We start from the raw sequence: 25,888 nt of genomic DNA on the forward strand, positions 1-25,888 counted from the left end.
ATGTTTGTTTTCTAACTCAACAATAATTAACTGTTTGTCTTCTCTGTGAAAGAGGGGTAGCACTGTGTTTAGCCCAGAGCCCAGGTCTCTTGGGGCTGTGACACCCAGTAGAATGTGGCAGGGTTGCTAGCTACCAAATGCACTACACTTTTTAAAACTATCAATCATTTTTGTTTTTTTAATCAGCATTCAAATTTATTTTAACATACATAAATTGTATATTTATATATTTGTATATTTAATGTCTCACTGCATGTGTACATTGTGTAATGATTAAATCATGATAAATATAGTTAACTCCTGAAACATCATTTCTTTTTATCAAAAAAATTTTTTTTTGCAGTACAGGGGATGGAATCCAGGGGCATTCTACCTCTGAACTACACCCCAGCCCTATTCTTTATTCTTGATTTATTAGAACAGGGTCTTATTAAGTTGCAGAGGGCCTCACTAAGTATCTGAGGCTGTTTACAAACCGGGATCCTCCTATCTCAGCCTCCCAAGTACTGGGATTACAAGTGTGCACTAACATGTCCAGCTTTAAAAAAAAAATTATTGGTGCATTGTAGTTGTGCATCTTAATGGAGTACAAGGTGATGGAGACATACATGCACACATCACTCATTTAGCCCTTACCCAACTTTCACCCCAATCCCTCTTCCCTCTCTCCTTCTCATGTTTGGCCCAGTGATTGATTTTTTATATGTTTGTGAATGAATATCATGTACATTAGGGAATTTCCCTTCCCCCCTTCCCAACCCCCTCAGTTAGGTCACCTGATTTGCTCATCTATAGTTTCTCCTTCTTCATCTAGAGTTCCTCCTATGACTCATTTACTCCCTTGCCTCTGCATATTAAAGAGAACATCGTTTTCTTATTTTTTGTGACTAATGTCACAGCATAACCAGTTCCATCCATTTCCCTGTAAATAACAATTTTTTCCTTTTTTTTTTTTTGCGGGTCTGGGGATGAAACCCAGGGGCATTTGACCTCCAAGCTACACCCCCTGCCCTATTTTTTATTTTTGAAACAGGGTCTCACTAAGTTGTGGAGGGCCTCACTATGTAGCTGAGCCTGTCCACGAACCACGATCCTCCAGTCTCAGCCTCCCGAATGCTGAGATCACAAGTGTGTGCCACACGCCTGGTGAAATAACAATTTTGATATGCTTTATGGCTGAGTAAAATTCCATTGTGTACATATCCCATAGGTTTGTAACCCATTCATCTGTTGATGGACATCTTGGCCGGTTCCACAGTTTGGCAATTGTGAATTGTGCAGCTAAGAACATAGATACATATGCATTAGTCTGGTAGTTTCATTTCCATTTTTTTCGTGTAGATACCTAGAAGTGGTATTGCTGGGTCATATGGTAGGTTTGTTCCCATTCTATTGAGGATCTCCCATACTGTTTTCCAAAGTAGTTGTACTAATTTGCAATCCCATCAACAATGTATTCTCCACATCCTTGCCAGCATTTGTTGTTGTTTGTGTTTTGAATGATTGCCATTCTAGATGGAGTTAGGTGAAATCTCAGGGGAGTTTTGATTTGCATCTCTCTGATTGCTAATGATGTTGAACATTTTTAATGCATTTACTGGCCATTTGAATTTCTTCTTCTGTGAAGTGTCTATTTAGTTCACTTGCCCATTTTTGATTGGGTTATTTGTTTTCTTAGCTGTGAGTCTCTTGAGCTTTCTGTATTTTCTAGATATTAGTCTTCTATCTAATAGGAATAGTTGGCAAAAATCTTCTCCCATTCTATCGGCATCCTTATCTTGTTTCTGTTTTTAGGGGGACTTCTCATAGATTTTCCCCCATTTAATATGATGTTGGCTGTGGGCCTATTGTAGATTGCCTTTATAATGCTGAAGTATGTTCCTTCTATTCTAATTCTCTACAGTGCTTTTAGCATAAATAGATGTTGGATTTTGTCAAATGCTTTTACAACATCTATTAAAATTATCATGTGATTTTTGTCTTTGGTTCAGTTTATGTGATGAATTACATGGATGTTGAGCCAGCCTTGCATCCCTGGGATGAACCTTACTTGGTCATGGTAATTTGGATAGGTTGTCTCTTATTTTTGGTTAAGTTGGCTAGTGGTTTATCTATGTTGTTAATTTTTTTCAAGAAACCAGCTTTTGGTTTTGTTGATTTTCTGAAATTTTTTATTCTCTATTCCATTGATTTCTGCTCCGATTTTAATAATTTCCTGTCTTCTACTGGCTTTGGGATTAGACTGTTTCTGTTTTTCAAGAGCTTTGAGGTATGTCATTAGGTTATTTATTTGGTGATTTTCTGTTCATTTTATGTGGGCATTCAGTGCTATGAATTTTCTTCTTAATACTGCTTTCAAAGTGTCCCAGAGGTTTTGATATATCTCTATTTTTGTTTATTTCTAGGAATTTCTTGATTTTACCCCTTACTTCTTCTATGACCTATTCTTCGTTCAGCAGTGTGGTGTTCAGTCTTCACATATTTATGTGGTTTCTCTTTGTTTTCTTATAGTTGATTTCTGTCTCATTTCATTATGGTTTGAAAAGACACAGGAAAGTATGTCACATTATTTGAATTTACTAGTGCTCACTTTGTGACCCAGGATTTGAGAGAAGGTTCTGTGAGCAGCTGAGAAAAATATGAAGTCTGCTGTAGTTGGGTAAAATATTCTATATGTGTCTAATAGGTCTATTTGGTTTATCATGTTTTTTAGGCCTGAGGCATCTTTCCTGAACTTTTGTCCAGAAGATCTGTCTAGCAATCTGCGAGGGGTGTTGAAGTCTCTCAGTAGTATTGTATTGGGATTTATGTATGACTTATGTGTGACTCAAAGAGTTTGCTTTATGAAAGTAGCTGCACTTATGTTTGGGGCATAAATGATGACTATTGTTATTTCCTCTTGCTGTATTTTCCCTTTTATCAGTAAAAATGACCTGCTTTGTCTCGTCTAATAAGTTTGGGCTTGAAGTCTAACTTGTCTGACTTCATAGTTGCTTCTCCTGCTTGTCTTCAAGTTCTATTGCCATGGATTACCTTGCTCTAGCCTTTTCTCTTAGTTTGTTACTATCTTTACTTGTAAAGTATGTTTCCTGCAGGCAGCAAATAGGTGGATTTTAGTTTTTAATCTATTTTTCCACCTTATGTCTTTTGGGGAATTGAGACCATTTATGTTCAGTGTGATTATTGAGAGATGATTTTTAGTTCCTAACATATTGAGTTTAATTTCTGTTTGAGGTAGTGTTTGTTCTTTGCTTAGTTGCTTGCTTGATGGAAATTCTTGTTTCTCAGGTTCTGGCATATATTACTTATTTTGTCTTTGCAGTTAATCTCTTTGAGTATTTTCTCTAGTACTGGTTTGGAAAACATAAATTATTTCAGCTTTATTTTTGTCATGAATGATTTTTATTTCCCTGTCTAATTTGAGAGATATTTTTGCAGGGTAGGAAATTTTTGGCTGCAAGTTGTTTTCTTCCAGAATTTGGAATATGGTACTCCAAGCCCTTCTGGCTTTCATGACTTGGTTTGAAAATTCTGTAATGTTTCTAATTGGTTTACCTCTGAATGTCTCTTGGTCTTTTGTTTTTGTTGCCTTTAAGATTCTCTTCTTGGCTTCTACATTGGTCAGTTTTGACTGTAATGTGGTGTGGTGAACCTTTTTTCTGATCTTGTCTAAAGGGGGTTCTATAAGTTTTCTGTACCTACATATCAACCTCTTGTTCTATGTTGAAAATTTTTCTGATATAATTCTTTGAAAAGATTGTTGATCCCTTTGGTTGCACCTTCTTTTCCCTCTTATATGTCTATTATTCTTAGATTAGCTCTTTTAAGATGTGCCCACATCTCTTCAATGTCCAATTCATGCTGTTGAATTGATTTTTCCTTTTTTTTCTCTTTTCTTTCTTCTCTGGTTTTTTTTTTTTTGTGTGTGTGTGTGGTGGTACTGAGGTTCCTGGAAACCCTTCTACCTCCAGGCTATACTCCCAGACCTAATATATGTATGTATGTATGTATATATATATATATATATATATATATATATATATATATATTTTTTTTTTTTTTTTTTTTTTTTTTTTTTTTTAATTTGGAAACAGGGTCTAAGCCAGCAAGGCTGGCTTTAAACCAGTGCAATCCTCTGGTCTCTTCCTCCCAAGTGGAGGGATTACAAGCATGCACCACCATGCCTGGCCTGAACTGATTTTTCTAAATTATATAATGGCGAGGACTTCCGGGAAGATGGCGACTGAGAAAAGCGGGGCTTAAGAGCCCCGCTAACAACAAATCTCCATTACCACAAAATCAGGGCCTTTCATAGCCAGAAAACACCATCATCAGTGAAACAAAAAATCACCAGGCTCCAGAGAGAAAGCGGACTGAGAACAGAGCCACAGAGGAGATACACCGGCCTCACGCCTGAGGACGCGGCAGACGTGGCAGCAGCACCATACTGCCGGTGGCACCGGCGAATTCAGGGGACGGCTACAGCAAGCCGAGGTGAGCCACTGCGGAACAGTCAGGCGGGATTTCTCCGCGCAGAGAGCATCTAAAGCTCCCAGTGGCTGAGCTCAGCACACGCTGCAGGGATTCATAGTGGAAATCAAAACCAAGAAGAAAAACACCAGCCCCACAGCCGAGGGCGTAGCAGCAGCGCCATATTGCCACCGGCGGCAGCAGCACCGAATTCAGCGAGGCCAGTACAGCTACATCTGTGTACTCAAGAACAGTGAGTCAAATTGCGGGCCACAGAGGAGAAATCCCAGTACTGTACTCCCTGGGTCTTGACCCAGTGGGGGAGGGGCGGTGGCAGAGATATCACACCATAGGAGAACGTGCAACATGGCACCCCCCACAGTCTAAAGCAGCCTCTATCGACTCTCTGGGTCGGAGACTCTGTGATACAACCCAGTAAAGGAGTAGTGGGGTCTGAGATACTACAGACTCGAGATCCAGAACACCTTAAGTGAAGTCATAGTGACCCAAGGGAAGAACCCAGAGAAGGCACAAACATCTGAAATCATGGGAAAGAGGAATAATACTGGAGCAATAAATGCCCACAACCCCACATCAGAACCCGATAAAACAGAAAATCAGAGATTTCTAGAAGATCAAATCAGGAAAATAACTGTAGAAATAATAGAGGTGCTTCGAAAAGAACTCAGAGAGAGCCAAAAAGAGATAAAGGATGCAATTAATGAAGTAAAGGCCTCAATTCAAAGCATAAACAACCGATTAGAACACATGGAGAACAGAATCTCGCTCTTAGAAGATGAGCAATCCAAAAATGAACGCATAGTTTCTAATCTAGGAAAAAATATCCGACAGCAGGAATCTGATATTGAAGAAATATGGGCCCATTTTAAGAGAGCTAACCTAAGAATAATTGGAATAGAGGAGGGAAAAGAAAGTGAAACCAAAGGGATCAACAATCTCTTCAAGGAAGTAATAGCAAAAAATTTTCCAGACATAGAGCAAGAGGTCGATACACAGGTACAGGAAACTTATAGAACTCCCTTTAGACAGGATCAGAGAAGAGGATCCCCACGCCACATAATTGTCAAAATGACCAATGTGGAAGCCAAGCAGAGAATCTTAAAGGCAACAAAAACAAAGGGCCAAGTGACATTCAGAGGCAAACCAATTAGAATCACTCCAGACTTCCCAAACCAAGTTATGAGAGCCAGAAGGGCTTGGAGTAATATATTCCAAACTCTGAAAGAAAACAACTTCCAGCCAAAAATTTCCTACCCAGCAAAACTATCTATCAAATTATATGGAGAAATAAGAAGCTTCCATGACAAACAGAAACTGAAGGAATTTATGTCTTCAAAACCAGCACTAGAAAAAATACTCAAAGAGATTAACTACAAAGAAGAAATAGGTAACACACTCCAGAACTAGAGAAACAAGATTTTCCATCCAACAGACAACTAAGATTGGTTATCTGTGGAGATTCATTATTTATGTTAGTCTTTTACCTATCTCTAAATGGTATTGTTTGCCTTTATTGTTGTTAATTTTTAGGATTTCTAGTTGGAATATTAATATACCTTCAGATATAGCATTTGGAAATATTTTATCCAATTCTATTAGTAACTGTTAACTCTGTTTACATTGTCTTTGGATATACAATTTTTTTTTATTTTTTAGGGAGTTTGTATACTCCTCTGTTGCCTGTGCCATTGAAATCATAACCAAGAAATCACTGCCAATTTCAATGTTGTGAGGTTTTATGACCCAGATTTTCTCCTAAAAGTTTATAGTCTTAAGATTTATATTTAGGTCTATTATCTATTTTGAGTTAATATTTGTATATGGGATTAGGTAAGGGTCCAATTTTATTCTTTTCCATGTAATTATTATTTTTCAACAATATTTAGTTAAAAGATTAATATTTCTACCACCAAATGTTCGTGGAAACCTTGTCAAAAATAACTTGACAATATAGGGAAGAATTTAGCTCTAGGCTTGTATTTAACTCCAATGGTTTATATATCTGCCTTTAGAATAGTACTACACTGTTTCAATTATTGTAGCTTTATATGGTTTGAAATCAGAAAATATATATCTTCTAGCTTTGTTCTTTTTCAAGATCGTTTTGGGTACCTAGAGTCCATATTCCATATTAGGATAGATTTTTTTCTGAAAATAAATATATAAATATATGATAGTTTCACCTAAAAAATAGAAAAAAATATTCTCTGGTAAGAAAGAAAGCAAAAAGAAATATTGAAATGTTATCTTTAAGTCATCAAAAGCTTGGTATCAGACAAATGAAACTGTTATGTGAGATTATCATTTTTAATTTTAGATAAATTGCCCTAATACTAGATGTCAACTACTAAGCCAAGTATGGGAGGGAGGGATAGGGAGAGAATAGGGTGGGGATTGGGTGGGGGCTGACTGGGAAAAGTGTGCATGTATGTCTACAAAAGTATGTATCCTACTATGATGTATGAATACAGTGCACAAATTTAAAAAAAAAAGAAAAAAAAGAAAAAAAATAAATTATATAATGGCATTCATTTTTGGAGTGATCATCTTCTAAGAGCAAGATTTTATTCTTTGTGTGGTCTAATCTATTGTTTATAGTTTTTATTAATGCTTTCATTTCAATAATTGTATTCTTTATTTCTTTCAGACTCTCTATAAGTTCTTTTTTTTAAATGTTTTTTGAGGTACTGGGGATAGAACCCAGGGGTATTTTATCTCTGAGCTACACCTCCAGCCCTATTTTTTATTCTTTATTTTGAAACAGGGTCTCACTGAGTTACAAAGGGCCTCACTAAGTAGCTGAGGCTGTCTTTGAAATGCAATCCTCCTGTCTGAGCCTCCCAAATGCTGGGATTACAAGTGTGTGCCTCCATGCCTGACTCAGACTCTCTCTATATTCTTTTTGGAAGTCCTGTATTATCTCTTCAGTTACATTCCTGGTTTGTTCTTCTGGCAATCTCTGCAATTCTGAGTTGTCAGGTTCTGTGTTATTGTGGGATTGTGGGAGTTCATTGCTTTCTTGATATTCCTTCTTCTCATGATTTCAGAAGTTTGTATTTGTTGTTTTTGTTTCTCTCAGTCTATAGGTATCAGCTGGTACACACAAGGGCAAGTTGTGTTGAGTTCAGTGTTGAAGGCTGAGTGAGGAGGGAAGTGCAGTCCTAAATGCAAAAATAGAATAAAGCCAGAGACAGGATCAAATAGACTGAGAGTATGATAAGGTGGTATATAGTGGAGATTAGAGATAGTGAATATGTAGTAGTATTCTAGTGACCAATGCAGAGATTTAGTATAGTGATACAAAGTGGATTTAATACAAGACAAGAAGAGAAAAGAAAAGGGATGGAGAGAACAGAATGAAAGAAGGTATGCACAAGGGAAGAGGCTTGTGAAAGGGGTGGAAGAGAGAGCAAACAAATAAGCATGTACACACACATACACACATGTGTGCACACACAAAACAACACAAAATAATGCAATGCTATAAACATATGAATATTCAGCAGCCTGGGCCTCTGCATTTTCTCTCTGTGAAGACATCGAGTGTCACCGGCACCTTTCCTGCTCCAAGCCTGGTTCTCTGAGTCTTTCTTAGTCTATGCAGATGCCCAGTATCAATGGGGCTGGATCTAGTGTTAAGCATAGATCTCCCTCCATGTTTTCCACTGATGCAGATCCCGAGTCTCTCCTTGCCTGTGTAGGCAGCCAGCACCTCCGCGGCCAAACCCAGTATATCAGTAAGAGTCCCTGTTCTTCACAGCTAGGGCTAGGATGGTCTGACTTCTCCTTGTTCACCACAATTGGGTGGTCTTCTACATTGCTGAGGCTGTCCTCAAGCCTACGATCCTCCTGGCTCAGCCTCCCAAGTACTGAGATCAGTTGTATTTTATTTCACATATGAGTGAGAGAGTGCTACGCTTGTCTTTCTGAGCCTTGTTTATTCAATGCATTGTTTTCCTGAAATTGTCCTGAACTCAGTGCAAATCAGTGAGATATGCTTGCCTTGCAGTTTCCAAGATCCATGAGAGAGATGGAGCGTCAAACCTAAAATTTATTTTTTGCAAATTCAAATCAAACTAAGATCCTATAAGAAAATGACTGCCTTCAATTTATTTGAAGAGTTCCATAAAGTTAAGCTTTTTTTTTAAAAAAAGAGGGGAATATAACATCTATATAGAAGGGAGGTTAATATATTATTTTCAAGAAAAAAAAAAGCATTTCTTATTCTCATGGCTGGGTAGCCTATGAGACTCCCTCAGTGCTTCCAGGAGGATCATAGAATGTATGACTTTATCCAGCCCTTAAGGATGAAAGGTGCTAATGTAATTGTTTTTATTAAACCACAAATTATTAAGATATAAATAGCTATAAGACATAAAAGTGAGAACTAAACACATGACTGTCTGGAAAACATGCCTAATTTTAGAAAAGCTATTTTCTCTTTGTGCTTTTATAACTTTGTTGAAAGAAGAAGCATTGTCATCTTTTCAAAATTTTTATATTGATAGCTACATCTGGAAATCAGCATTTTTAAATAAGACTAAAAAAATGGGTGGCTGCTTTTGTTTGCTTGTTTGTTTGTTTGTTTGTTGTTTGTTGGTACTGGGGTTCCTGGAAACCCTTCTACCTCTGGGCTACACTCCCAGACCTATTTTATATTTTTATTTGGAAACAAGGTCTCTTAAGACAGAGAGGCTGGCTTCAAACCTACCCGATCCTCCTGTCTCTGCCTCCCAAGTGCGGGGATTACAAGCGTGCGCCACCACACCTGGCATGGGTGGCTGTTTTTACAATTTTCTTTTTTTTTTAATTTTATTTGTTATTTGTTGCAATATGGCTTACACTCTTTTCTATATATCTTAAAAGAATGTTGTTTCTTTGTTTTTTTAAATAAAATTTTCTTGGTGCACTGTAGTCATACTTCTTAATAGGATTTAAAAAACTTGAGATATACATGCACACATTACCCAGTCAGCCCTTACCCAATCCCTAACCTCTCCCCTCCCCCTCCCTCCTTCCCATGCTTGGTTTCCTGATTAACTTTGATATGTTTGTTTAAGTACATCATTTTCTTTAAAGAATTTCCCTCTTCCCTCCTCCCATCCCCTCAGATAGGTCACTTTAATTGCTCCTCTATAGGATCTCTTCTTCATCTAGAGTTCCTCCTATTACCCATTTCTCCCTAGTTTTTGCACAGTAGGGAGAGCATCTGATTTCTTGTTTTTTTGTGACATTTCACCACAAATGTCATAGTTTTGTTCTCCTTTATGGATGGGAAAATTCCACTGTGTACACATCCCAGAGTTTTGTAATCCACTCATCTGTTGCAGGACATCTTGGCTGGTTCCACAGTTTGGCAATGGTAAATTATGCATCTATGAATATGATTGCTCATGCATTAGTTTGGTATTTTGATTTTCATTCTTTTTGGTGGTATTGCTGGATCATATGGTATATTTGTTTTTCCTTCTTCTGAGGATCTTCCATTCTGTTTTCCAAAGTGATTCCATTAATTTTTTTGATGTTCAATTCCAACTTTCTTTTTCTTTTTTATACATTTACTTATTTATTTATTTTCAGAATAAATCTATCTTTACATGAAATATGAACTCTAAACACCCAAAACAATCTTGAAAAAGAACACAGCTAGAAGATGTACAATTTCTGATTTCAAACCTTATAAAGCAACAATAATCAAAACACTGTAGTACTCTACAAAGGCAGATATATAAACCAGTGGAGTAAAATAAAAAGCCTAGAGATAAATTCTTCCATATATGGTCAAGTTATTTTTGACAAGGTTTCCAAGAACATTTGGTGAAGGAAATAATAATCTTTTCACTAAATATTGTTGAAAAATAACAATTACATGAAAAGGCATAAAATTGGACCCTTACCTAACACCATATACAAATATTAACTCAAAATAGATAAAAGACCTAAATGTAAATCTTAAGACTATAAACTTTTAGAAGAAAACCTGGGTCATAAAACTTCACAACATTGAAATTGGCAGTGATTTCTTAGATTCCAAAGGCACAGGCAACAAAAGAATAAACAAACTTCATAAAAAATAAAAAATACCGTACATCCAAAGACAATGCAAACAGAATTAAAAGTTACTGATAGAATGGAATAAAATATTTCCAAATGCTATATCTGAAGGTATATTAATATTCCAAATAGAAATCCTAAAAATTAGCAACAATAAAAGCAAACAATACAATTCAGAAATAGGTAAAAGACTAAAATAGGTAATGAATCTCCAAAGATTTTTATATGACCATAAACACATGAATATCACTCATAATTATCATAATATAACTAATCATTAAGGAAATACAAATAAAAATTATAGTGAAATACTACTTCACGTTTGTTAGGATGGCTACTTAACAAGAATTACCTTGCTCCAGCCCTTTACCTTGAATTTGTTACTATCTTACTTGTAAAGTGTGTTTCTTGTAAGCGGCAGATGGATGGATTCTGGGTTTTAGTCCATTTTGCCAGTTTATGTCTTCTTATTGGGGAATTGAGGCCATTTGCATTCAATGTGATTGTTGAGAGATAACTTTTAATTCCTAATATGTTAAGATTTTATTTCTGTTTGAAATACTGTTTATTCTTCTTTGCTTAGTTGTCTTCTGGATGGAAAATCTTGTTTCTCTGGTTCTGGTGTGTATTGCTTATTTCTTCTTTGTAGTTAATCTTTTTGAGTATTTTCTCTAGTGCTGGTTTTGAAGACACAAATTCCTTCAGTTTCTGTTTGTCATGGAAGCTTCTTATTTCCCTATCTAATTTGATAGGTAGTTTTGCTGGGTAGGAAATTTTTGGCTGGAAGTTGTTTTCTTTCAGAGTTTGGAATATGTTACTCCAAGCCATTCTGGCTTTCATGACTCGGTTTGGGAAGTCTGGAGTGATTCTAATTGGTTTGTCTCTGAATGTCACTTGGCCTTTTGTTTTTGTTGCCTTTAAGATTCTCTCCTTGGCTTCTACATTGGTCATTTTGACAATTATGTGGCATGGGGAACATTTCTCTGATTCTGTCTAAAGGGAGTTCTATTAGTTCTATTAGAGGACCTGTGTATCAACCTCTTACTCTATGTTTGGAAATTTTTCTGTTATTATTTCTTTGAAGAGATTATTGATCCCCTTGGCTTCATCTTCTTTTCCCTCCTCTATTCTGATTATTCTTAGGTTAGCTCTCTTAAAGTGGTCCCATATTTCTTCAATGTCAGATTTCTGCTGTCAGATTTTTTTCTAAGTTATAAATTATGCATTCGTTTTTGGAGTGATCATCTTCTAGGAGCAAGATTCTATTCTCCATGTGGTTTAATTGATTGTGTATAGTTTGAGTTGATGCCTTTACTTCAATGATTTCATCCTTTATCTCTTTTTGACTCTCTCTGAATTCTTTTTGAAAGTCCTGTATTATTTCTACAGTTATATTCCTGATTTGATCTTCTGGAGATCTCTGAATTTCTGTGTTATCAGGTTTTGATTTTATGGGGTTGTGGGGATTCGTTGCTCTATTGTTGTTCCTCTTTCCTATGATTTCAGAAGTTTGTGCCTTCTCTGGGTTCTTTCCCGGGTCACCATGACTTCACTTAGGGTGCTCTGAATCTGGAGTTTGTGGTAATCTCAGCTGCCACTACTCCTTTACTGGGTTGTATTGTAAAATCTCAGACCCAGGGAGTTAATCGAGGCTGCATGAGACCATGGGTGTGCCAGGTTGGGCTTTTACCCACAGGGAGCTACAACTAGGCTGTGGTATCTCTGCCTCCGCTACTCCTTCACTGGGTTGGTCTGTAATATCTCAGACCCAGGGAGATTATCAAAGCTGCACAAGTCTCTGGGCATGCAGTGCTGGGATTTCTCCTGTAGGGGCCACATTTTACTTATAGTTATTGTGCGTGCCGATCTGGAACTGTTGTGGGCCTGGTGAACTCACCACTGCTGCTTGGCAATATGGAGCTGCTGCCACGCCCTCGGCTGTGAGGCTGGCATATTTCTTTTCTGCTTTTGAGCTCTGTTCTGAGTCCCTGGAAGGGGCGTGATGATCTTGTCCACTGGGAGTTTTAGACATTCTTTGAGCTGGAAGAACTTCTTTTTTTTTTTTTTTTTGGTGGTACTGGGGTTCTTGGAAGCCCTTCTATCTCTGGGCTACACTCCCAGACCTATTTTTACATTTTTATTTGGAAACAGGGTCTCCTAAGCCAGCGCACGCGGCTGGCTTCGAACCTGCGTGATCCTCCTGTCTCTGCCTCCCAAGCGCGGGGATTACAAGCATGCGCCACCACGCCCGGCCTGAGCTGGAAGAACTTCTGAATTACACTTGAATGATCCGCAGCTGCTCACTTCAGCTCCTTGTTTATCTTTCTTCTCTGGAGCCTGGTGCTGTGAGGGAGGATGGCGCTGGCACAGCTCTGCTGCCTCATTATGGACTGGTTTCTTTTCTGGTCTCTGGTTGTTCTTCTAGACTTCTTTTTTTCTGTTCCTTGTGTTTACATTTTTAATTTCTCTGCTGATAGTGTTTTCTGGCTATGAAAAGTGCTGATTTTGTGGCAATAGAGATCGATTGTTAAGAGGACCCGTAGAAGCTGCTTTTCTCGGTCGCCATCTTCCCAGAATCCCTACAATTGTTCTAAATGAACCCAAAAGTACATGAAAATTTTGGGATGAAAAAAACACCTCAGAAATTCTGAAACATGTACTGTGGTGTCCTGTACACTTAGCAACTCAATTTTTGCAATACTTTATTTTTCCAGGTAAATTTTAAAAAGGGGAGGGCATTGTTGTATCTCGTGGGTTAGGTTGGGACAAGGAAATAAAATACAGCTTGGTGAGACCTTGCTATTATCCCCCATAATGCCAATGAATGTGTTTGATATGATTTGAAGGAATACAAATGCTTACTAACTAAAAAAATTAAAAATAATCATTACTAAGCTATTGGTACATTAAATATATAGGCAGTATATATTAACAATTTATTTATTTATTTATTTATTTATTTATTTATTTATTTATTTATTGCGGGTTTGAGGATGGAACCCAAGGGCATTTGACCTCCGAGCTACACCCTCTGCCCTATGTTTTACTCTTTATTTTGAAACAGGGTCTCACTAAGTTGTGGAGTGCCTCACTAAGTAGCTGAGGCTGTCCATGAACAGCGATCTCCTGGTCTCAGCCTCCTGAATGCTGGGATTATAAGCGTGTGCCACCATTCCTGGCTACAATTTATTTTAATATTGTAAGTGAAGTAAGCTGGATGCAGTGGCCCACACCTATAATCTTAGCAACTCAGGAGCCTTAGGCAGTAGGCTCACAAGTTTCAGGCCAGTTTGGGCAACTTAATAAGACCCTGTCTCAAAACAAAACATAAAAAAATAGAGAGGGCTGTGTATAAAAACCAAAAGCTCAAGCCGGGCGTGGTGGCGCACGCTTGTAATCCCAGCATTCGGGAGGCTGAGACCAGAGGATCCCGGTTCGGGGACAGCCTCAGCTACTTAGTGAGGCCCTCCGCAACTCAGTGAGACCCGGTTTCAAAATAAAGAATAAAAAATAGGGCAGGGGGTGTAGCTCGGAGGTCAAATGCCCCTGGGTTCCACCCCCAGACCCACACACACACAAAAAAAACCCAAAAGCTCAGTAGTAGTACACCCCTGGGCTTGACTCTAGTACCATATACACACACAATTATAAATGAAATATATAGTGTGCAGACAATGCCAAGTGGGAAGCTGGGAGAAAATTGAGAGAACCACGAAGAAAGCACACATACCTGTCAAGAGAAGGCAACTACAATTGATCTGGTTAGACCCCACTTTGTAGAAAATGGCAACAGAGATGAGTGTATTGTGCAATAACTCCAACCTAATATTCTGCAATAACTCCAACCTAATATTCTGATCTCCAGATCTATTGTTTCACTTCCTGAATCTTGTACTCCTACAGGGTCCTTACATGCAAATTGCATGGGCTGAAATGCTGGCTCTACCATTTATTAGTTGTGTGGCCTCAGGCAAGGAACTTTACCTATATATACCTCAGTTTCTTTATCTGTAAGTTATACATAATCACAGAACCTTCCATATTAAGCAGTCAGCCAATTTTAGCTTTTTTTTTTTTTTTGTGTGTGTGTGTGTGTGTGGTACCGGGTATGGAACCCCGGGCCATTGTACCTCTGAGCTACAGCCCCAGCCATATTCTATATTCTTTATTTTGAAACAGGGTCTTACTGAGTTGTGAAGGGCCTCACTAAGTAGCGGAGGCTGGCCGTGAACTGCGCTCCTCCTGTCTCAGCCTCCCGAATGCTGGGATTACACATGTGAGCCACCATGCTCAGCAGTTGTAGCTCTTTCCGCGTCTATCTTCTCTAAATAACTTAATAGTTAGAACAATTTTCTAATAAACTAACCAAGCTTGGATGAACTTATCCCACCAGACATCAAGAAATTTAATATCTCATCAGAAATCTGTTCAGATGTCTATAAAATTTTCACAAAAAGGCCCTCCCTGGTTTGTGACAGTGAAATTTGTGGTAGTTGAAAATGAGGCAGAGTTGATCATGGTGGAGCACGCCTGTAATCCTAGTACCTGGGAGGCTGCGACAGGAGGATCACAGGCTCAAAGACAGCCTCAGCAACCTAGCAAGACCCTGTTTCAAAACAAAAAAATAAAAAGGGCTGGGGGTGAAGCTTAAAGACAGAATGCCCCTGGGTTCAACCCCTATTACCATAAACAAACAAACAAACAAGTGGGAGTATAGTTCAGGGGTAGAATGCTCCTGGGTTCAATCCCTAATACCAAAATAAAAGGCAGAAATATGAAAGGCTCAAAAAACGTAGTTATTATATCACAAGTAAATATATTCATGGATTTCCGTGGTTCTTCTGGGATTTTTTTTAAAGTTGTATAATATATTGGTTGTGATATATATTATGATTGATTGATTTAAAACTGTCTTTGGGATCACACCAATGAAGAGTTAGTGACTGAGTCTGGTGTGACATTGTTTCTGTGAGAAGAGCAAGTGACTGAAATTATTTTGTCACGAGGTTAGAGTGCAGGAGCAGAAAATGGGCATGAGAAGGCAGCTAGCCCTGCAAGGTCTGGGCTGAAGAAAGGCCCTGGGAGGCATTAGCCCTCGGCCAGCCTGAGGTTTAAACCACAGGAATTGTTTCCGTGGTGCCAGGTATTCTTGAAGTAATGATATATGGAGTTTGGCAGAGAGAAAATCAATTTAAACAAAAAGAATGCACTTCATTTAAATCTGAGATAATAACAAAAGCAATTGTCTTTCTTGGTTGAAATACACACTCATTATTATAGCATTGTAACCCACATAGCAGTGAAGAGAAAATAGCTAAACACAAAAAAAATCCAGAAGAGAAACCTGATCTCATGGTTTTCTACTGACCTCTGTGACGTGGGAGGGATTTTTCAGGTGTTGCTCAGTATGAAAGCTATTATCTTCCTGCCAAAAGCCAGATGATCTATAGAAGCCTCTCCGCTACTCCCCCTAATAGGAGAGATGTTCCCAGGCAGGAGGAGGCCTCCGGCAGCATGTTACCAGGGGATTACTGGGGGTGCCTAGCTTCCTCTGCTGCCAGTCTCAGACCTGAAGCAGTAAATTAGGAAAAGCCGCTGTTAGGGCTATAAAAATCCAGTAGAAGAAGGTCTGAGCTATAGGTCAGAGTTTTGAGCCATTGCAAGAGAGACACTGAGGAGCTCTGCAGTTAGACTGAAAGAAGCAACGGTTCTGCTTTGGGCTGTGATGAGACACAGGAGGAAAAGGGAGGAGAAGGTTACAGACCGCACACGGGACAGAGAACAGGAAGGTGCCCATTTCCCAAGTGCATCACACTGGACATGGCCAAGGCCGCCACTCTCATATCCTATGTACAGTGGAGCACATTATGTGCGTGGAGTGTGCGTGTCTGTAGCTTGAACTTGTAGTTCGTGTTAATTCAAGCAGCATGTCTAATGAGTTGGAAGTAGGTACCTGAAGGAATGGATTGATAAGTAATCAAAATCTGAGTTTAGACTCAAAGAATTGTATTGTGATCTTTAGCAGATGTGGAGAGGAAGATTAGCAGTCCCGGCGCCAAAACCAAGGTCTTAACTGGTAAGTCAGTGATAGGTTCTTTGCTACCATGTACAGTCATTCTCAGAACAGTTTTGTTCTCTAAGTCCAAGGAACCCTTTAAAGTGATGTTCAAGCTTGTTATCTGAGACTCCTTGAAAACAATTAATGTTAAAATGTCAGAACCAAGAAAGTACGCAGGTGATAAACACCAACCTTTATACTACATGCCAAACAAGACCAGTTTTTGAGTGAACCACAAAATTGGCAAGAAATAACTGTATGGCACACACTGACTGGGAGCAGGAGGATGTTTGTTACTACAAAGCAGCAATTCAAGGCAGCCTGTGAGCCCGGCACAGTGGCGCATGCCTGTAGTCTCAGCACTTGGGAGGCTGAGACAGGAGGATTGCAGGTTCACAGCCAGCGTCAACAACTTAGTGAGGCCCTCAACTTAGTGAGACCCTGTTTCCAAATAAGAAATAGAAAAGGACTGGGAGTATAGCTCAGAGGTGAAACACACTTGAGCTGAACCCCTAGTACCCCCCACCACACACATAAAGCCGTCTGTGAAATGCTAATGAAAGAAACTGACGGAACACCTTTCTGGTAATGTAACTCACAGCTATCATGTCTTTTGGATTCTTGGTCTGGTTTAAAGACCAAGGAATGCTTGGTTGTACTTCTTTTGGGCATAAAAATGGGTACTTAAGTTAAAGATGAAGAAGGGAGAGAGGCGGTACACTCAGATGGAGAGCCAGATTGCAGGCTGTGAAAGCGGGCATCGCCACCCTGAGGAAATCGGCCAGTCCCAACATTCTGGGCTCTGTGCAAGTCAGCTGCCTTGCTTGAGGCTGTGCTCTTTTTGCTCAAAGCTTGTTTGATATTTGCTCAAATTTCGGATCTTTATTATTATTGCCTAAGTGGAATAGAATACAGTTAAAAATTGTGCTTCCATTCTGTTTAACTGATGCTGAGTAACATTAAATAAAACAAGTCAAGCATAGTGGCACACGGCCAAGGTGGCTGAGGGAGGAGGACCACTTGAGCCCAGGAGTTCCAGACCAGCCGGGGCAACAGAGTAAGGCACTATCTCAAAGAAACAAAACCAACAACAACAAAAAATAAACACAAGAATTGGTACTAAGAACTGAAATTTAGATGTCAACCTTGTGTCTGGCATCATGCTTGGTCCATTTCTTGGATTGTCATATTTAATCTCCACAGTGTAGTGATAATTTCAAGTGTATACACAGGGCTCTAGGTATGACCTTTGCACATATCTATTTGTTTAGTGCTTATAACCACCCAACAATGTAGATAGTAAGATCTTATAATGAAGCGAGGTGCAGTGACATATGCTTGTGATTTCAGTACTTGGGAGGCTGAGGTAGGACAATTGCAGGCTGGAGACCAGTGTGCAGCGACTTAGTGAGAGCCTCTTTCAAAATTAAAATAAAATAGGGCTGGAAGGAAACTCAGAGGTAGAAGACCCCTGAGCTAAATCCCCAGTAACACACACACACACACACACACACACACACACACACACACCATGATAATGAAGAAGTCAAAGCACACAGGTTAAGGAACTTAACCAAGACCTCACACAGCAGAGGTGGTAGAAGTGTGAGGTGGCTCTTCAATTACTATTATTATTATTATTATTATTATTATTATTATTATTATTATTGGTACTGGGGTTCCTGGAAGCCCTTCTACCTCTGGGCTACACTCCCAGACCTATTTTTATACTTTTTTATTCGGAAACAGGGTCTCTTAAGCCAGTGCGCGGGGCTGGCTTCAAACCTGCGCGATCCTCCTATCTCCGCCTCCCAAGCGCAGGGATTACAATAGTGCGCCACCACCACGCCCAGCCTGTGAGGTGGCTCTTTAGACAGGAGCAGACATGGGGTGGGCGGGGACTAAGCCCCCTGCAGAGCCTCTTAGGTCTCCTCCTTCCCTACGGAAGGGTGAAGGCTGCGGACTCACTAAGGTGTGGCAGGAAAGAGGTAGTAACATTCCCAAATGCATATGCATTGGGGGAAATTTTCCAAGCTGAATAAAGTGGAAAGAAAGACCCCATGTGATAGACTCCAGCCCATTTTCGACCCCAAAAGAAAGGCCAATCCAGACACTTTTCTCCAAAAGGTAACCCCTGCTTTTCTCCATAGCCTTGCACATCTCTGAATAATTCTCCTGTGCTCCAGGTTGATTGTGTGTGTGTGGGGGGGGGCGCGTGCGTGCACGTGCACGTACATGTACACATGTGCACGTGCTCTCCATGCAGAGAAGTAAGAATTGAGGTTCTGCAGACTATTAAAATCTTCCACCTGGTAACAGGACCTGGGCAGGGATGCAGGGCTCCTGTGCCAGGGTCTGGCAGTACTGCAGGTGGGGAGGAGGGGCAGAGAAGCAGAGGTGAGCTCATTCGCCCAGGGTCCCATAGCTAGCCTGGATCAGAGTCAGACTCCTGGGCTCCTAATTATTCTCCCCACATCTGAAGGTTGGGCTGAAAAAAAGTCTTTTCTTTTCCTTTGTGCTACTGGGGCTTGAACCCAGGGACATTCTATTTCTGAGCTCTACTCCCAGCCCTATTTTATTTATTTTTTAAATTTCGTAACAGGGTCTCACTAAGTTGCTGATAGCCTCATTCAGTTGAAGAGGCTGGCCTCTAAACTGCAATCTTCCTATCTCAGCCTCCCAAATAATGGGATTACAGGCATGTGCTATCACGCTGGGGTAGCTTTTTTCTTTTGTTAACATTTAGCACATAAGACTATACTGTATTGCCTTCAGAATTTGAAGAAATCTGGTCATTGCATAACTGATACATTCAGTCCTATCTGAAAAGAGATATCTGATTGTTCCTATAAAACCACTTGTGCTCTCTTCTGTTTTAAAGGAGACGGGGCTCATGTCCATGTCCATTTTACCTAAGAGAAATGAAACAAGGCTTCTAAAAGACTCCTGGCTACATAGCCTGGATTACCAGTACACAGGAGCGCTCAGTATTCTGGCTTCTGAAGATCTGAGGTTTCGTTTGGGCTGTGTGGATTATGCCCAGTGCTTTCTTCTTCACGACACCACCCACTCACAGAACAGTGCTAGGATGGGAGGTGTGTGCAGACGCCTCCTCAGACATGTGGCTCTGAAAGATGCCGAAGCCAAGCACAAATGCTTTGGTTTCTTCACACCTCTCCTCCCCCTCTGCATGAAAAGGGCAAAGGGGGAGTTGTGGTAGAAAGCTCATTTATCTTTCTGCAAAACTCAAATCCCATTATTTATTTCTCAACAAGAGATCAAGCACCTGACATTGCCTATGGAAGCAAACTCACAACATATTGAAGTCAGAAAACAATATGCTGTGAAGAACATGAACTTGAGAGCAGTACCTTGATATGAAAACCACTTTTCAGTCTTGATCTGTTGATGAAACCATATTCTGGTATTCCCCAGCCAACTTCACCAACGTACTCATATTTATATTTTGGTGGCAAGCTTCTGTCCAAGGCAGACCTCCATAAGTATCTGAGATCACCAGTTTTTTCTAATGCTGGACGCTTTTCTCCTATATAGGAGGTGTGCAGATGAACTTTAGGTAAATGATCTTTTATATAATCTGGACCTTAAAGAGACAGGGGGGAAAAAAGATACCTTAAAATTTTTCCACATTTTATTCTCAGTTGCTTTTATTTTTGGAAATAATAATAGTGAGTGCTTACAACATTCATAGGTGCTATTTTAAGCATTGTAGACATGCTTATCCAATTAATGCTTATTAATGACCAGATGAGATAGGTAGAATTATTTTCCCCACCAAGATGGGGAAAGCAAGGCCCATTGGCTAATTGTCCAAAGTCACAGCTAATAAGCTCTTTATACCCAAATAGGCTGCCTTGAGGGTTGGGCTTCTATTGGCCCCACCAAGCTGCTTTGTTTAATATAGATGTGTTTTTTGGTGCATCGTATTTATACATCTTAATGGGATGCAAGATGGTGGAGACATACATGCACACATCACTCAATTAGCCCTCACCCAGTTCACACCCCATTCCCTCCCCCTCTCTCCTTCTCATGTTTGGCTTAGTGACTGACATTGATATGTTTGTTAAAGTACATCATGTGCATTAGAAGTTTGTATCTGTTGCTTCTGATAGATTTCTTTCCGTCTTAGGTGTCAGCTGGTATATCCAAGGGCAAGTTGTGTTGTATTCATAGTGAAGGTTGGGTGAGGAGGGAAATGAAGTTGTAAATGCAAGAATAGGTGGTCGGGCATGGTAGCTCATGCTTAAAATCCCAGCATTTGAGAGGCTGAGACTGGAGGATCGCAGTTCACAGACAGCCTCAGCTACTTAGTGAGGCCCTATCTCAAAATAAAGAATAAAAAATAGGGCAGGGGGTGTAGCTCAGAGGTTGAATGTCCCTGAGTTCCATCCCCAGACCCGCAAAAAAAAAAAAAAATAGGGTAAAGCCACAGGATAAAAAAGAATGAGTTGAGTTCAGTAAGGTAGTATAGAATAGAAATTAGAAATAGTGAATATGTAGTGGTGTTCTAGTAACAAATGTAGAGTTTTTAGTAGTGTTAGGAAGTGGATTTAATACAAGACAATGAAGAGAAAAGAAGAGAGGAAATGAAAAAGAAAAGGGATGGAGAGAAGAGAGTAGGCTTATACAAGGTAAGAAGCTTGGAAGAGGGTTTGGGAAGAGGGTTAAAAAAAGCATACACACTCACATAAAAAGAAAAAGAAAAACAAAACAATATCACAACAAATTAATGCAACTCTACAAATACATAAATAGTTAGCAGTCTTTCTCTATGCAGACACCGAGTGCTACCAGCACCTTTCCTGCTGAAAGTCTGGTTCTCTGAGTCTTTCTCTGTCTATGCAGATGGCCAGTATCAATGGGGCTGGATCTAGTGTTAAGCACAAGTCACTCTCCATGTTTTCCACATATGTGGATTCCTGTTCTCTCCCTGTCTCCGTAGGTGGCATATGCCCCTGAGACCAAACTCAATGTAAGAATTTCTGTTCTCCACAGCTAGGGCTGGTCTGGTCTGACTTCTCCCCAGTCACCATGATTGGGTTGTCTGTGGTGATCCCAGAGATCCTACAAGTAGGGTCTAGTGTTAAGCATAGGTCTCCCCCCATACTTTCCACTGATGCAGAGCCCGAGTCTGTCTGAGCCTCTGCTGTGTCCAACAGCAGACTCTACCTTCTCTGGGTTGAACCACAAAGTCTCAGACCCAGAAAGTTTATTGTGGCTGTGTGAGACCCTGGGGGTGTCCCACTGGGTGTTCTCCTGTGGGGACCATGGCTTCACTTATGGTGGTGTTGAGTGCCGCTCTGAATCTCTGGAGGGCATGGTAAGCTCAGGTGCCACCCCTGCAAATTGTAGGCTCCATCCCCACTTTGCTGGGTTGAACTACAAAGTATCAGACACAGTGAGTTTATCCCAGCTATGCAAGTCCCTGGAGGAGCTGTGCTGGGTGTTCTCCTGCAGAGACTGCAGCTCCACTTACAGTCTTGTAGAGTGCCAGTCTGGATCAATCTCTGGAGGGTATGGTGGGCTTGGCTGCCGCTATTGGAAGTTGTAGCAGGAGTTATTGCAGAAGGAACTGATGGTTTACAAATCTGATGATCTGCAGCTGCTTACTTCAGATCCTTGGTTGTTATCCTGTTTCTGGAATCAGATGCAGTGAGGCAAGATGGTGCCACTGTGGCGCCTGCAGCTGCAAAGCAAATAGATTTCTTTTCTGCTCTTTGATTGGTCTTTTAATCTTTTTTCCTCTGCACCATTGTGCTTATCATTTTATTCCTCTACTGATAGTATTTTCTGGTTTTTGTAGAATGCTATTTTTAAGGCAGTGGAGATAGGGTGTCAGCAGGACTGTTATGTGGTACTTCCCTTGGTCGCCATCTTCCGGAAGTTCTAGACATTTTTTTTTAATTTATTTTTTAAATTGGTGCATTGTAGTCATATATCAATCACATTGGAGTACAAGACTTGAGAGGATATACAAGCACACATCATCCAATTAGCCCTCCTCCAGCCCCCATCCCATTCCCTCCCCCTCCCTCCATCCCACGCTTCTTTGGTGATTTACTTTGATACATTTGTTTATGTACCTCCTGCGTTTTAAAGAGGCTCCGTCCTCCAGTATTACATACCCTCTGATTGGTCACATTAGTTGCTTCACTATAGGGCCCTTTCTATAGCTCAATCTCTTCCTGTTGCCCTTTTCCTCCTAGTTATTGCTGATTAAGAGAAGCATCTGATTTATATTTTCTGTGATATTTCTCTGTGCATGCTGCGTTGCAAGTACCGATCCCACTCTTGATGGTCCCAGTAGTGGCCTGGCTACTCAGTGGACTGATCCAGACCTCGCTGGCTCAAGCAGCGGCCTTGCCTCACGGGAGGCCCCAGTTCTGGTCTCACTGGCCCCTGCACCGATCTAACCCCTAAGCTGGCTTTGGTCCCGGCCTTGGAGGCCGCAGGAGTGAACTTGCCTCACGCCAGGCTCTGATGCTGGCCATTGGCCCCTGCACCGGCCTAACCCCTTAACAGGATTCCAATCCTGGCCTCGGAGGCCCCAGCACCGGCCTAGCCTCATGGCAGGCTCCAATGCCGGCCTCGTTGGCCCCAGCACCAGCCTAACCCCTCGGCAGGTTTCGTTCCCGGCCTAGGAGGCCCCAGCACTGGCCATGTCTCACGGCAGGCTCCAATGCTGGCCTTGCCTCACGGCAGGCTCCAATTCTGGCCTCGCTGGCCCCAGCACCGGTCTAGCCCTTCGGCAGGTTGTTATCTTGGCCTCGGAGGCCCCAGTACCGGCCTTGCCTCACAGCAGGCTCCGATGCCGGCCTCGCTGGCCCCAGCACCAGCCTAACCCCTCAGCAGGCTCTTATCCTGGCCTTGGAGGTCCCAGTACCAGCCTTGCCTCACGGCAGGCTCCGATGCCGGCCTCGCTGGCCCCAGCACCGACCTAACCCCTCGGCAGGCTCTTATCCTGGCCTCGGAGGCCCTAGTACTGGCCTTGCCTCAAGGCAGGCTCCAATCCCGGCCTTGGAGGCCTCAGCACCGGCCTTGCCTCACGGCAGGCTCCAATGCCGGCCTCGCTGGCCTCAGCATCGGCCTCACCCCTCGGCAGGCTCCAATCCCGGCCTTGGAGGCCCCAGTACCGGCCTTGCCTCATGGCAGGCTCCAGTGCCGGCCTCGCTGGCCCCAGCACTGGCCTAACCCCTCAGCAGGCTCCGATCCTGGCCTCGGAGGCCCCAGTACCGGCCATGCCTCATGGCAGGCTCTGGTGCCGGCCTCGCTGGCCCCAACACCGGCCTAACCCCTCGGCAAGCTCCAATCCCGGCCTTGGAGGTCCCAGCACTGGTCATGCTTCATGGCAGGCTCCGATGCCGGCCTTGCTGGCCCCAGCACCGGCCTAACCCCTCGGCAGGCTCTTATCCTGGCCTCAGAGGCCCCAGTACCAACTTTGCTTCAAGGCAGGCTCCAATCCTGGCATCAGAGGCCCCAGCACCGACCTTGCCTCATGGCAGGCTCTGATGCCGGCCTCACTGGCCCCAGCACCGGCCTAACCCTTCGGCAGGCTCTTATCCTGGCCTCGGAGGCCCCAGTACCGGCCTTGCCTCAAGGCAGGCTCTGATCCCGGCCTAGGAGGCCCCAGTACTGGCCTTGCTTCACGGCAGGCTCCGATGCTGGCCTCGCTGGCCCCAGCACCGGCCTAACCCCTCAGCAGGCTCTTATCCTGGCCTCGGAGGTCCCAGCACCAGCCTTGCCTCATGGCAGGCTCCGATGCCGGCCTCGCTGGCCCCAGCATTGGCCTAACCCTCGGTAGGCTCTTATCCCGGCCTCGGAAGCCCCAGTACCGGCCTTGCCTAATGGCCAGCTCCGATGCTGGCCTCACTGGCCCCAGCACCGGCCTAACCCCTCGGCAGACTCTTATCCTGACCTCGGAGGCCCCAGTACCGGCCTTGCCTCATGGCAGGTTCTGATGCCGGCCTCGCTGGCCCCAGCACTGGCCTAACCCCTCAGCAGGCTCCGGTCCCGTCCTCGGAGGCCCCAGCACCTGCCTTGCCTCATGGCAGGCTCCAATGCTGGCCTCGCTGACCCCAGCACCGGCCTAATCCCTCGGCAGGCTCTTATCCTGGCCTCGGAGGCCCCAGTACCGGCCTTGCCTCACGGCAGGCTCCGATGCCGGCCTCGCTGGCCCCAGCACCGGCCTAACCCCTCAGCAGGTTCCGGACCCGACCTCGGAGGCCCCAGCACAAGCCTTGCCTCATGGCAGGCTCCAATGCTGGCCTCGCTGGCCCCAGCATTGGTCTAACTCCTCGGCAGGTTCCAATCCCGGCCACGGAGGCCTCGGTAGTGGCCTTGCCTCACAGCAAGCTCCGATGTCGGCCACTGGCCCCGGCGCCCGCCTAACCCCTCAGCAGGTTCCGATCACTGTCTCTGTGGTTATTATTTCAAAGGTTCCAGGTGTAATGTATCAGATCTCTGCTTCCCCTGAGTATTGGCCACTGGCATTGCCACTGCCTCCACCGTTTCAAATCCTTCCCAGGCTCTTTTTCCACTCTGAATGTTGTCCAGTGTTCCTAAGCATGCGTGATGGTAGCATTCGACATTTGGTGTAATTTCTCCAAAAAAATAAAGTTGGTAGGATCCGGTTTCTGCTTCTCCTGAATACAAGTCTCCACCACCATCGCAGAGAACTCTTTCAACACCGCATTTCTCCTTGGTCTCCGCTAAACTCTCTCCTTACAGGTGATGTCTGAGATTCTTAACAATATAGAGAAATAGCAGTCCTCTTTCACGGCGAATTTTTCCATAAGTTCCAGTGCATTTAGATAAGTTTTGTCTGCATCTCCAGTGTCCTGGCATCCATAACGGCTTTCTTACCTCCTCTCCGATATTTTTCTTTATCTTTTTCTGTTCTGGGCCAGGTTTCTCCAGGAGTCTGGCGTGCTACGCGCAGTTCGGCCCAGGGCCCAGGGTCCCGCGACCCGGGCCCCGGCTGGTGTGCGCCGCGCGCGACCCCTGCCCAGAACCCAGTGTCTTACTGGGCCTGGTTTCTCCAGGGGTCTGGCGTGCTATGTGCAGTTCGGCCTGGGGCCCAGGGTCCCGCGACCCGGGCCCCGGCTGGCGTGCCCCGCGCGCGACCCCCGCCCAGAACCTCTAGACATGTTTTATATACTAAAATTCCTCATACCTGCCACACTTTCAGGATTCAGGCCTTTAGACACAGGGGTATGTTATCTAGACAGGCAAAATCTGATGTAAGAGGATATACCCCAAATG

General features: G+C 42.6%; 1 protein-coding gene across 1 annotated transcript in view; it reads right to left on the reverse strand.

The window, feature by feature from the left end:
• The window catches only part of SPMIP2 (sperm microtubule inner protein 2), a gene marked incomplete at both ends in the record, with an annotated part of 171,220 nt that overhangs the window by 60,294 nt on the left and 85,038 nt on the right, over positions 1 to 25,888 (reverse strand). Inside the window, one exon of the mRNA XM_080697165.1 lies at positions 19,975 to 20,207. Within this exon, the coding sequence (XP_080553291.1) occupies positions 19,975 to 20,207 (233 nt within the window). The remainder of the gene's footprint in view (positions 1 to 19,974; positions 20,208 to 25,888) is intronic.

The sequence above is a fragment of the Muscardinus avellanarius genome (assembly GCF_963383645.1).
Source record: "Muscardinus avellanarius genome assembly, chromosome: 6".
Taxonomy (NCBI): domain Eukaryota; kingdom Metazoa; phylum Chordata; class Mammalia; order Rodentia; family Gliridae; genus Muscardinus; species Muscardinus avellanarius.